At 35.5% G+C, this 15177-nt stretch overlaps 1 protein-coding gene across 1 annotated transcript in view; it reads right to left on the bottom strand.

Moving 5' to 3' along the window:
• Nucleotides 1-2428: 2428 nt before the first annotated feature.
• LOC150101286 (phosphatidylinositol 4-phosphate 5-kinase type-1 alpha-like) overlaps nucleotides 2429-15177 on the bottom strand; it is a 597237-nt gene continuing 584488 nt past the window's right edge. The window contains exon 19 of the mRNA XM_090401030.1: nucleotides 2429-2585. Coding sequence (XP_090257156.1) covers nucleotides 2583-2585 — 3 coding nt within the window. The 3' untranslated portion in view covers nucleotides 2429-2582. The remainder of the gene's footprint in view (nucleotides 2586-15177) is intronic.

Raw genomic sequence — 15177 nt, 5'->3', positions numbered from 1 at the left:
CATTCTCTCAAAACTTGTGGTGAAATACCATCCAGTCCCACAGCTTTACTGACATCCAGAGTACTCAGTATTTGAAACATACTCTCCTCCTGTACCTCTAAACCTCGAACCAGCCCTATCCCTCTAGCATTAAAACTGACTCCTCCAGGATGAAATACTCCAATAAAGTGTTCATTGAACAATTCTACTATGTCCTCTGCATCAGTCACTCTATTCCCATTTTTATCCCACAATATCATTCTTCCACAGTCATTTCTCCTCCTACTTCCCACATATCTAAAAATTCCGTAGGATTTTCTTTGGATCTTAGGGCCAATCTCCTCTCATATTCCAGTTTCGCTTTCCTTACCACACTAGTCACTCTTCTGCCCTGTGTCTTATATTCTTCATGCATCCTCTCTTCACCTGTCTCCTTATATCTCTTCCACAGCCTCTTTTTCACATGCAATTCCTGTTTAATATTGTTTGTCATCCACTTTACTCCAAATTGTGTCCTCTTCTTCACTCGTGGTATACAACTTACCATTGCTGCTAACAAATATTCTTTCACAATTTCCCACGCACTAATGATATCCCAGCCTTCCAATTCCTCCCTCCATGAAACTTCCCGAAGTTGATCTAAGACTATTATAATCACCTGCATTATAATTCCACATAAGTTCCCGTCTCTTTGATACTCCTGCATGTCTATTCATTTTCCAAGTCAAAACCATACGGTCACTCTCTCCAACTAGTGGGAGAGATGTCATCTCAGTTATTATCAACTCTTCTGATGCTATAACTAAATCCAAAACTCTTGAACCTGTTGTTCCCTCTGTTACATGTTGCCTAAGACATTTGTCCCTCAAGAATTCTAGAAATTCCATTCCCCTATTGCTACATGCTTCTTCCTCTCTCTTTATACTACTGCAGTTAAAATCTCCCATAACAATCATTCTTCTTGCACTTGCCAAACTTAACTGTCTAAACATCTCCTGGTCCCCATCCTCTGTGCTCCTGGGTCTGTAGCAACACCCCACTAAATATCCTGTCTTGCCCACCTCTACCTCACACCATATGCTCTCAAAATCATTTGTCTCACTGCCTTCCAAAGCCTCCACTCTTAGAGGACATAGGTCATCACTTATCATAAGCAGTACCCCACCACCACGCTTTCCCCTCCTATCCTGCCGAAAAATGCTGTACCCAGCGACTTCTATTCCTGTTATTATATCCTCTTCTGTCAATCATGTCTCAGTGATCCCAATAATGTTTGGCCAGGCTGATGCTATCTGTGCCACCAATTCCTCTCCCTTATTCCGGATACTCCTGGCATTAGTATAAAGCATATAAATGCCATTGTTTCTATACCCAGCATTATCCCCTCTAGACTCCACTGGGCTCAGTGTTACCTGATATCATCTCCCTTCTCCCGAGTATCCATTCCCTCAAGAGACCACCCCTGCTATCATCCTCCCTGGGACACACTGACTCGTTCAGAACAGCAGTAGTGGGCTGGGTATGTACATGGTCACAATCGATACAAAGGAATGGTACAATGCACAGAAAAGTACCTTAAAAACCTTCCCCAACAGAAATATACTACACTCAATCACAACTAAATTAGGCTGAAATTTACTTTAAAGTTATAACAAAATCCCTAATAACTAATATAATTTTTTTTCCTTTCCTCTTGCATTACAAAATAACAAGCTCTTTATGAAATGGTGAAGAGGAAACTAAAAACTGAAGATGTTGAAAGTTTATTTTTCACTTGATTAGAGTATAATAAATTTGGTTTAAAATCCTTTATTCAAGTGTGAGCAAACAAAGTTTGCGACTGAAAATATCTTCATGACTGGGGTAAGGTATAGGAGTGATGTTAACTTGGTCCACCTTTGCTACAAGTTGCCTGGTGTTGTACTACCTTACCCCAGTCCTGAAGATATTTTCAGGCACACAGTTTGTTTGCTCACACTTGAATAAAGGATTTTAAACCAAATATATCATAAAAACTGAAAAGTGTGTGTATGTATATATATATATATATTACGCATTACTGTTTAAATGAGATCCCCAAGATGAGTCTATTGATTTCTGAGAGGTTTGTTATTAAAAATACTTGTAAGAATTTTGTACGAATACTTATAAGAAAATACTTACAAAAATAGGCTAAATAGACATAAAAATAATATATACTTGTAAGAGTCTATCGATGGTACAAATGTAGAATAGGTTTATAACCTTTTGTGGTAGAATTCACATAAAAAAAAAAGCAAGAATCAACTCAATAATCTATACAACTTTTTATTTTTCATTTTTTTAAACTGTTTCAATTAGACTGTGGATTTAAATAAATGGCTCCCAAGGGATAAAAAAAAGTACAGCCTGATGTATAATTTGATCTTTCAATATTAATTACTTCATAATACAAACTAATGCAATACAGTAAGGATGAAATTTTTATTAAATACTAATTTGAAGTTACAAATGTCAAAGGAAAAAACAGGGCACACTTACAATCAACTTATTAGACAGCCAAAGATGATAATAATAAAAAAAAAAAAAGAGGATCATCACCACCACCATCATCATGTTAGCATTCACTAAAAAGAAGAAATATATTTAGGTCTAGAAGAAATTAGTTAACATATACACAGAGCAAAATTGTACAGGAAATTAATTTTAATAGTTTATTAAATAATAGAAATAATGTATATTTAATTATTTTATAATTAACTAATTAAAATCAATTAAATTATTACAAATTATCCAAAATTAAATTTCTGCGCAGACTGAAGGAGTCACAACAATGGACAAAATGAAAAGCAGTGAAATCAGAAAAAAACTTGGAATTACAACCTCCCTAAATGAAACAGTTATTTGCTATAGAGAAAAATGGAAAGAACACATACTGAGAATGAATAGAAGCAGAATACCTAAAGAAATTCTAAATTATCACCCAAAAGGTACTCAATGTGCGGAGGAAGACCCTTGAAAAGATGGAATTGAGTCTGGAACAGGCCACTTGGCCTATAAGCCTGGAAAGGAGGAAGAAGAAGAAGAAGAAATGATTACAATATATAACTAACATATAATATTAAAATCAATATTTTATAATTATTATAATTAACCATTGTAAAATCTGATATAGAAAAAATTTAGGAGTAAATTTTTTTCTATGTTGATTTTACATGGGAAATTAAATTTACATAAAATACTTGTAATTAAATTAATGTAATAACTCACTTTGCTATATTAAATCTGGTAACAAATTGTTAGAATATTTTTTGTAAGAACCACTAAAATTGTAAAAACAAAAAAATAAGCTCAGACAGGATTAGGCAAATATATCTAAGGCTAGCAAAAATCGACAAGGTCACCGGATTACGAGTTTTCCTGCCAAAACTCAATGATATTGTGGGTGGCAGAGAAAAACCCTCCAGTAAATCCAGGGGACTTAATTTGAAGAAGGGCCAAGATCAGGAGAGTGAGATAAAAGGCAGAAATTGAGGGCCAAAGGGCTCTTGCTTCGAGGTTTTATTCGTGGTGCCAAGGCTTTTCCAAGGATGGGGGAGAGTCACATTCCTACGAGCAAAGAGTTTGACGAAGATGGGAAGTTAGATGGCAGCGGAGACGGCCTTTTCGAGATGTCCTACTGTATGATTCTTCGATGATCTACGTGTGTACTGTAGTATTGCTGCCATAACCGATCGGAAATTATTTTTTTGGAAGAAGCGGAACGTATCTGTATACCTTTAGGATCTAGGACTATATGTAATGAGCTGGCAAGATTATAAGTAAGATGTTTTATGTTAATTCCTAGATTCTGAAAATTAAGCAACGAATGTTGGTTCTATTGTCAATTAGCAAAGAAAAATATTAGAGTAATCAGAAAGCCGTACTTCTGTTTGAATGTGAATAAGTATTATATAGAGTTTTAAGGAATTTGCTAATGTTGTGTAATGCAAAGAAATTGAATGTGGTTAAAAGTCCTTAAATTTTTCCTGTTTATAACATGATTAAAGATAAAGTGTGTTTAAGTTTATCCACGTGTCTGAAAATTTATGTGAAATTTTACTGTTTTTGTCTTAAAGCTTAAGAGAAAATGCTTGAATGACCATATGGAGAATTACACACGTGACTTGTATTATCACCATTGTTATCTAGTTGTATTAGGCTGAACTAGATACTTGAGATGTGCAGTTTAAATTTTGTAACTGATTTGTCTTAGAATGAATAAACATGTTTGTTTTGTTAATAACTTGCCTGTTCTCGCCTTACCGATGCACTATCTCATAAAAATATAAAACCTGGGTGACCAAAGAATAGTGATAGCCATGACTGACTGATATTAAGAATTAGGAGTTGCGTGAATTAGAGTTAACTTAAGAGGTATATTTCATGCTTAGCTGAATGTTTCTCTTTGCATGTAAGGGAAATAAAAACAACTCTTTTATGCGATCCTTAATGGCGCAGTCGAAATAAAAAAAATAAAATTTTAAGGATCAATACAAGAGAAATACAGCAAGGTAGATTAAGGAATTGGTTCCAGCCAGAAACATTTCCTAAGTCTATGCTCTGAGCATGTGAAATAGCTTACTAGTCTTGAGAGAAATGGGGGGGGACTATAGAAAGTGATTATTCTTAATCCCTTTAGTCTATCACAAGTTTTGTGCATAAAGAACTAGCTTAAGCAATTTCGATAAACTCGATATTACGACTGATAAGAAAAAGACATTACAAAGGCACAGGCAGACGACTAAATAATAATAAATAAATAATAATATCATAAAAAAAAGTAGATATTATTACACAAAATTATCATATCAATCATAATTATGATAATGATCCTCCAACAATGTCAATGAGACCATGGAGGCTCTGAATAATAATATCGTTTAATTATAGCATACGACTTTAATGCTATGTTGGAGAAGACAGTGAATTGCAAAGAAATTATGATTTGTACTAGGCAGAAAAATGCAAGAAAAAATATTTCTGTAAACAACATGGCCATACATTAGGTAATATGCTTTTCGAAGTACAAAAATGAAGATGATCTATATGGAAATCACCAGTTGTTGCACAATACCAGATTGATTACATACTAGTCAAGAAGCGATACAGAAACCAACTCAAATCAAGGTACAGCTAACCAGGAGCTGGAATACAGTCACCACTTGTTATTAAAAAATGTAAAATAAAACATAAGAAAATACATAGTAAGGAGGAGAAAATGGAATATTGAAGTACTGAAACCTCATGTTCAATATGTCCTTTGATTAATAAGAACTTAGGGTTGATTGAAAATTCCCTACACCTTTTGAGGAATGTGAGGTGGTTCAATAACTTGGCCTTTCTGCATTTCTCTTTTTCTAGGCACTGTACTTTGTGTTTCATTAGATTGTTTAAAGTATTCATGTAAAGGTCATGAAGTGTTAAAATATAAGACTTATTATTGTTTATGTGACCATAGGTTTTTTAATTAATATAAATGTTCATACAATAATGCCTACCAGTTTCGCTAGCAACTGTCTAGTTTCTCAAGGCTTGAATGGTAACACAAAAAAAATATGATAAATGTACAAAAGGATAAAGAATACAAAACCATTAGTGACTATTAGGTAGCTCAGTTGACGCATTCTCGTGACAATGTCAGCATGTATTGCGAATCTTTAGTCAGTGTCCTGAACACGCATTATATGATTATAATGCGTGTTCAAGGTTTGAATTTTATCAATTCAAACTGAGTGAATTGATCAAATTTTTCCAAGTCTCTTTCAATATGGCACCTTGATTTCTGTTTAGGTTGTTGCCTGTTCGTAGGACAACTATTGCTTCTTTGAATAATCGGTGTCTGAAATCATCGTTTATGTAGAACATAGAGCTATTTTCCCAGTCTATAGTATTTAGAAGTTAAAAAGTGATGCACTAAACCAGAGATAATCATCCTGTTATGATTAACATCCCCAGCATGCTCTTTCTGTCTGATTTCGAGGCTTCTTGAAGTTTGTCCAATGTAGGAAAGGCCACACGTACATGGAATATTATACACAGCTGGATATTTGTAAAATGGAACACTATCAAAGGACATATTCAATCTATACAAGCCAAAAGAATTTACCATGAAACCTCATGTATAAAAAAACTAGTTAAAAAGAAACAGATTGCATGCTCGAGATGAACAGTGAGAAAGACTGGACAGTCATCAAATAAAAGATCGGAGGACAAGGGTTACAAAATTACAACCATGGAAGCCTTGGATTACAAATGAAATATTTAATTTTATACAAGAACTAAATAATGCAAGGAAAAATAATGATATACTATTTATTGAAGTTTTACATGAAGCTCCCCTAATTTCAAATCAAAATAACATAGTGCTTATTTTATTTAGGAGCATGGCATGTTATTAATATATTATACTGATTTGAAGGAAAAAGAAGATTGTAAAAAAACACTATCAAAGACTGAGGAACAAGATTAAGGAAGATTTCAAAAATGCAAAGGAGAATTAGATAGAAGACATTTGTAAATTAGTTGAATAAAATAATTAAAACAGGAACAGCTGATAAGACATATCAAATAACTGCTGCACAAGACTGCAATCTCCAAACTAAAAAGTAAAATTACTGGTAACAAAGAGATAGAAGGAATATCTTGAAGACTTGAGAAAATTTTAATAGTGAAATTATTGAAACAGAATATGAAGTTGAAAATGGCAGTCTCAGACCACAGATATTGGATAAAGAAATTAAAAGAGCAATTAATGAATTACTTAACTAGAAAAGTGCAGGAATAGATGAAATATCACTGAAATAAAAAAAAAAAATCTGGAAGATGTAACATAAGACATTTTATTTAAACTGATTAAGTTAATCTATCGATAGAGACAGAAAATATATGATTTCTATGAAGGTTTGATGGTAACAATACCCAATTAAGGGAATGCAACAGACTAAAAAATATTGAACATTGTTTATTCAATCATGAATCAATAATGACATAGAATAAAATTAAAAATTGAATGTTATTTTATTATTATTAAGTGACACCTCTAACGAGTCACCTGGATTCATTGTGAGAGGATACACTATTCCACAACAACTCACCATCTCCCATACTTAATCCTCCAACTACACAGTGCTACAACCATCAACACACACAGCAACATTTACCACTCATAACAACACTCGCACATACTATCTGTAAATTGTGTGTGTTCTCATGGCCAATTTTTGTGAATGGGATGAAAAACCTGAGATTTCAGGAGAGAAAAAAAACTTGTTACCTCGAATACGAGATCAGCTAACTCATCTTCAACTGAAAAAAGCCCACCTAAAAATTCCTCTCATCATGACAAAAATCAAACTCAGGTCTTTTCCTAGTGAAGAGTGCAATGTACCGTCAATTCTTGCAATTGTGCTAGAGGCAATTTAGATCACGATCAGTTTGGATTCCAGAATTGTATAGGAACTAGCCTTCAGAACAGACCGAAGAACTGAAGTGAATTAATTTACTCACATTGCCATTACAGATTTGGAAAAGGCACTCAATGATGTACAATAGAAGATTTTCAAATAATGAAGGAAACAGGAATTGATAGGAGTGATAGAAGACTATTTAAGCAACTGTATACTAGCCAGAAAGCAAAGATACAAATAAAGGGGAAAAAAAAAAAGAAAAGTGTAAGTCAAGATTGTGCATTTCAACCCCTACAAGGAAAATGCAATGAAATCACAATAAAATAAGGAATAAAGGGGGGGGGGGTAAGGTGAAGTGTAGATACATGGTGTTTTATCTAATTATGGACTTAAGATGAATATGGAAAAAACTAAAACAATGCTGAACAAAATAAGATTGTTAAAATAGTGATCAGAGTTACGAATATTGAACAAGTAAAATCATTCATACATCCCTGGAGGAACTATTCAAGAGGATGGAAGTTAGAAATACAAAGAATTGGTATGGTAAAAGAAGTATTGAAGAAAAAGAGATAATTTGTTACAAATAAGTAAAGACATACAGAAAAGATTTATAAAATCATTTGTTTGAAGCATTCTTATATGGTTTTGAGAAGGACTATAGCAGCAGAAGACTGGAAAAGATTTGCAATAATTGAAATGCACTGTTGGCAAGCACTATTAGAGAAAAAGAGAGAGAGAAAACAGTGAGGAGGTCTTTGCATAAAATAAAAGAGCAGTGATTATTGAAGAAGACAGTCATAGAAAGAAAGAAAGATGAAATTCCTAGGACATGTATAGAAACATAACAAATGGATTATGCCAAGATTGTTGTCAGCAAAAGAGGATGGTCAAAACATACATTCTTAGAGTGGTGTTTATAAGAAGATACTAAAGAGGAAGGCTGGATATAGGATGATCGGGACGAGATAGCTCTCCATAGTCCTTAGAATGATGATGATGATTTATAAAATACAATCAACCTCCACAGAACAAGTAGGCTCATTGTGAAAAACTCATCTTAAATGCCAAATGGTAAGAATATCACATCTTAATTCACAGTCTTTACACTCAAAAAATTCTATGATACCACAAAATCTGCTTAACAAACATTCCAATTCATCACAATGTTATGCATGTTACAGAGATGGCATACTATTCTTACTTCTTTTATCCTTTCAAACATTATTATTATTATTATTCAGGTCTTTTGACTCCATGGAGTCAAAAGACTCAACCTGGACAGTTTGTTTCCTAGGAAACAAAGTCTATCATACCACTCCCTGAACTCATTGACCGTTCTTGCTCTCACCATTCTATCAGGCAATGCATTCCACAGTTCAACCACCTTCCATGCAAAGAAACCACTCATCACCCTCTTGCTCACAGCTTCCTTTTGTAACTTCCGGGGGCGGGTCCTTGTTATCACTCCTTCCCACTGTTCCACCAAGCAAAAGAACTCCCCAGTGTTAACCCTGTAACTACCTCTCAACAGCTTAAAAATCTCAATCATATCACCCTCTGCTATTTCTATCTACCAAACTCTGCAGTCTACATTCCCTAAGCTGATCCTCATAACTAACATTGTACAGTCCTGAAACCATCTTTGTTATCCACCTCTGTACCCTTTCCACAGTTAATTTATCCTTCAAATCCTGGGGACAAAATTTGAGAACAGCAGTCTAAGTATGGTCTGATCAGGACTTTATACAATGGAACGATAACTCTTTTATCTCTGCAGGTCAGCGTCCTTCTCAGTATTGCAGCAATCCTCTGTGTTACCTTCACCACCTCTGCGATATGTCCACTGAATTTCAGGCTTCTATCAATCATTACCCCCAGATCTCATCTCGCCTACTTCCTCCAGTACAGCTCCTCTAACTGAGTATGGAACCTCCTATCGATGCATCCCAAACTTCAAGACTTTACATTTTGCTGCATTAAACTGACATCCTCATTCATGTGTCCATTTGTCTAGTTTATTCAAACCCCTCCATTATTTGTCTAATAATTGCTACTGAATGATTTATGTGCTTCAATCACATTGTTCCTCCTCTTATCAAGCTCTGCAGTTTACTCCCATAATTAAATGTCATAAATTCACATTTCAGAGCTTTGAGAGTTACACAGATGTCACTTCTAAGATTTACACATAACCATGAAAACTAGCCAAAATGGACTTCCCGGTAAAGTCTGATCAAAGTTCTATAAAAGGGAATAATTACCACCTTGTGAGGTCCTCCTTGTCATAGTGATCCTCCCAGCTGTCTTTCCAATGTGCTATTGTACACTCAATACCTGGCGAGCACTGCCACCAATGTCTGCCATTACTTGGTAAAATACCACCACCTTGTGGTTTGCAGCTAGCTTGGTTGTTAGAACAAGGATTCCAGTTTCTCCACCCCCCCTCTTTCCACATGAAGTGTGAGTGGCTCCCGTACTGACATGCCAATCACACTGTAGGGACATAGACCCTCCCCCACTTGAGGGTACAGCAGTTAAACAGTTCTGCAGAATTGCTGGTGGTTAGTGCATGGGACCAAACCGGTTAGTAATGAACCTGGAGGCTTCCAAATCAGCTATCAAAAAATCCTGCTGCTGCTTACTTTGCTAGTTTGCAACTGGAGTGAGACAAAAGACATTGGTTGCCAGGGAAAACTATAAAGAAACTTTTACAGTTTACCTGGACAGTTAAACATGGGCTTCCAGGTAAAGTTAAACTTTACCTGGAAGCCATGTATGAACAGGAGACTTAGTTCCCTCTGTGTGGGTGGAATGTTAGGTAGGACCATCACTCCTCACTGCATGCCTCATTCCTTATTATATTTTCCTTTCCATATACAATGGATTATAATTTGAAGAAAATGATTTCACCGTGGATAATAAAATTTTTTCCTGCAAAAAACAATTTTAAGAAATTATAAAAACAAAATTAAAAAAAAAAAACCAACTTCACATTAATTCTTATAAAAAAAATATATCCACTTTATCAGCATTTGTAGTCTAAACAGCAACATAAATGATGTGCACCATCATGTAGAGTCATGTAAACAAGAATTTCTATTCCAACCCCCCAGCTGGCAACATCAACAACCACTGTCCACCTAAACTGCCCAAACTACACACACACACACACACACACACACACACACACACACACACACACACACACACACACACACACACACACACACACACACACACACTATGCAGTTCATTCACAAGAGCAGGATTTGCACATTCACCAGAACTGACATCCCATGTCAGCGACTGCAAAACCTCAAATCCTCCCAGTTTGGTCTGGGGTCAGACTTTAGTTGTGAGGTCATTTTTCTCTCAAATTGACTTCCCTTCTGTAGTTTCACTGATCAAGCAGGCAAGGATGCTGAGGAGTTTACCATTATCAACAACCAACACAGATTGTCAATCTCCCTACCAGAACTGAGAATACCAACACACTTGATTTCTTCCAAAAAAGCTCCTCTTCCAAATGTATTGTGGATGTCAGTTCTCTTCTTGGTAACAGCTCAAAATCTTATACAAATCGCTTTTGCCATAGAACAACTTTCACCCAGTTCTCAGTCGCATATCCTTTTGGCACTACAAGGGTGCCAAATGGGACAACCTCCATGACTATTCCTCTTTCCTATGTTCCGAACACTGCATCAGTTCTTACAGCTTGGTTCTCAACTTCTACGGCTTTCTTCTCCTTATCAAGGTCTGACTACTGCGTCAACTCACTTGATCCAAATATTTGCTCAGACCAAATAACAGAAACCATTACTATTATTATTATTATTATTATTATTACGGGTATCTCCATGGAGTCAGTAGACTCATCGCGGGAGACCCAAGCTAGCAAAACAATATCTGTCATATCTCTTCTTGAATTCATTTACAGATTGAATACCAACACACTTGATTTCTTCCAAAAAAGCTCCTCTTCCAAATGTATTGTGGATGTCAGTTCTCTTCTTGGTAACAGCTCAAAATCTTATACAAATCGCTTTTGCCATAGAACAACTTTCACCCAGTTCTCAGTCGCATATCCTTTTGGCACTACAAGGGTGCCAAATGGGACAACCTCCATGACTATTCCTCTTTCCTATGTTCCGAACACTGCATCAGTTCTTACAGCTTGGTTCTCAACTTCTACGGCTTTCTTCTCCTTATCAAGGTCTGACTACTGCGTCAACTCACTTGATCCAAATATTTGCTCAGACCAAATAACAGAAACCATTACTATTATTATTATTATTATTATTATTACGGGTATCTCCATGGAGTCAGTAGACTCATCGCGGGAGACCCAAGCTAGCAAAACAATATCTGTCATATCTCTTCTTGAATTCATTTACAGATGAAGAGCTCACAACAAAGTCAGGCAATGAATTCCACTCATTCACCACAATGATCGTTTCTGCCATCAAAAAATTTGGAGAAACTAATGTAGTCACTCTCAACATCTCAAAAACATTTGATAAGATCTGGCTGAGGGACCTACTTAGCAAACTGTCATTCTATGATCTATCTTCCAGACTCTGTAAACGGATTGCCAATATTCCTTATACCACTGTCTTACCCAACTTGTAGGCATGTCTTCTCATTTTCTCCTATCTAGTCATATACAAGTATATAGAAAATATATTCCTTCTGCACTGATTTCCTTCACTAACTTCCTGTGTCCAACTCTAACTGAGAAGATCTCAAATAAACCAAGCCGTGATGATACTTCATGAGCAAACTTTATTTGCTTACACTTGGGTGTATGATTAAAAGAAGAACATAATTTAGTGTTTATCATAATTTAATTATAATATAAACTGTAATATAATAAATTATAAAATTATATAAATATTATAATTTAAGTCTTAAACAGTGAAGTTAAGGGCACTGCCATTTATCTTACACCCATCTATAAAAAAGCAGACTGGTATCTTGTTCAATCCAATGGCTGAAATTTCTTCATAACCCAAACACTTCCAGTCAATTACAGTCACATCATTCATTGCATTACTGTGACTCCCAGCAACAAATGGTTATAAACCTCAAGTATGTTAGTGTCGTGAATGGGTGAAGGATAAACCATACACATTCCACATTCTTTATTTTTTGTATTATTTTTTTTTGCAGATCCATGAATAGTGATATGCATTTATCACTTATCTAATTTATCCTATTGAACCTGGGCAATCTAATATTGCTTATAAGTATCCTATGGCTATTTTCCAAACACTACAGACAGCCTGCCCTTACAGTTTCTCATGATACTAAACTGCTCCAAGCTGCTTCATGAGTCTGTCATAACTAGAAGCTTTATAATTCCACATATACCTCTTTGTAATGTTTTATTTATTTTTGGTGCTCCAACTCATGAAATGTTTTTGTAACCCTATGGTACATTAGCATCATTGGTAGAATAAGGATTTTTTTTTTCAACTCTTATTCTTAATCTTTTTCTACTCTTACGAAGATGATCTGAATAGTTCTCAGCCTCGACCATAAATGGCAACACTATCGGCAAGATTTTTTTTCTAAGTTGGTACATTCGTCTTAAGCATCCATGTGAAATTGCAAGTCATTCTATCAAGTAGTTTTTTTATACAGCTGTTGGAAGCCAAAGCGTTGTCTATATCCCCTGAAGTGGATAAAATTGAGTATCATGTGGTTATAAAATTCTTTGTAAAAGAATATTTAATGCCAAAAGAAATTCATTCAAAGTTCATAAAAGATTATGGGCACCCTTCTCCTTCATTTTCAACAATTAAGAAATAGGCTGCCGAGTTTAAATGAAGCTGTACCAGCCTTGAAGATGATCTGTGTGAAGGACGTCTAAAAAGTGTAACTACACCATAAATCATTGATCAGTGCACGATATGATATTGGATGATGGGTGAATTGAAGTGCGTGAAATTGCTGAGACTATAGGCATTTTGCAAGAATGTGTAGGATATATTTGCATGAAGAACTGCAAATGAAAAAGCTTTGCACAAGATGGGTGCCTTGCTGATCAAAACACTCGTATGAAAATCTCTGAACAGTGTTTGGAGCATTTCAACAAGAATAAAACTGATTTTGTGCATTGATTTATTACTGTGGATGAGACTTGGATTCACCAGTACACACCAGAATTCAAACAGCAGTCAAAACAGTGAACAAAAGCGGGGTTCGGCATCAAAGAAGACAAGGTCATCGCATAGGTGTTTTGGGATGCTAGAGGCATTTTATTTATTAATTATCTTGAAAAGAGTAAAACAATAACCAGGGAATATTATTCCAATCTTTTAACCAGACTAGATGAAACAATTCGTAAGAAAAGACCCGGTTTGCAGAAGAAAAAATCATCTTTCATCAGGACAATGCACCTGCCCACAAAGGTGTTTTGGCAATGGGAAAATTAAGGGATCTGCACTAGAAATTATTGGAACATCCACCCTATTCCCCAGATTTGTCTCCCACTGACTTCTATCTCTTTCCAAAACTAAAAATCTTTCTTGCTAGTCAGAGTTTTTCTTCGAATCAAGATGATTGCAACTGTAGAGGGGTATTTTGCAGATCTTACTGAAAACCACTACAGGAACAGGATAATGTCGCTGGAATAAATGTATTAGTCTTAAGGGAGATTATGTTGAAAAATAAAAATAATTTTGAAATTATAAATTATTTTCATTGTTAGGCTGAGAACTTTTCAGACCACCCACCCACCCACCCACCCACACACACACATATATATATATATATAAATTACAGCCTATTTTTCTACCCACTGCAGGGTGAAGGCCTTTCCCATTGCAGAGGTTTTGGGTCTACTTACTCCCATGGTGACCCAGTCCATATTGAGAGAAGATAATCACAAACATCCATGCCTACGTGGAATTCAAACCTGCAGACTCTTGGCTAGAGAGCGGATATGCTAACCACTCATCCAATCAAGTCGGTGTGTGTGTGTGTATATATATATATATTTTTTTTTTTAAATTTATTTTTCACATAGTCCGGAAAGTGTTCTAAATACCAAACGTAAAGCATTTTTAACTTTAAAACTAACCGTTTTAGGTTTCCAAAACGTAGGGCAGTGGTGACACACTAGGTGACAAAGATCATCTCTCACCTAAAGACAATCACATACATACATACATGACAGGATTTGAACTTGCAGCCTGTTGATTAGAAAGTTGGTACACTAACCGCTAGGCAGTTAGTAACCTATAGGTGGGAGATGAATTGCATCATATGGTATAAAACCACATCTCCCACTTATTGGAGGGTTGAAGTGGGGGGCTTCCAGACTATGTACAAAATAAATGAAAAATACATAAAACTGATAAAAAGTGGGGGGAATCTTTAACCCACCCACCCATGATACAAATGTACAATAGGTATGCAAATAATTTTCATGGGTGGAAGCAACATAAAAAAAAACAAAAAAACATGCTTACAACCTTCCAAGTGAAGACCACACCCACAAATTGAATATTATTATTATTTGTGACACCTCAAAGGAGTCCGAAGACTCATTGCGAGATGTCCTCACAGTTGAAGTCCTCCATAATCACTTCCTGCCCTGTGCTCAGTGAGCTAATTTGTTAATGCATGTCATCCACATCTCCCTTGGAATCTCCTGGACAACAACCAATTATTTATTTTATCCTATTCACTTGTATCTCATGCCAGAAAGCTTCAAATGCACTGAATCACTCAACTCAGTTTTCTTGCTAAACATCTCCTTTTG

Source organism: Typopeltis vanoorti, chromosome 11 (assembly GCF_054136105.1).
Source record: "Typopeltis vanoorti isolate ZY-2024b chromosome 11, IOZ_Tvanoo_1.0, whole genome shotgun sequence".
Lineage (NCBI taxonomy): Eukaryota > Metazoa > Arthropoda > Arachnida > Uropygi > Thelyphonidae > Typopeltis > Typopeltis vanoorti.
Note: the sequence above shows the minus strand (reverse complement) of the source record. Positions and strands in the feature narration are given on the sequence as shown.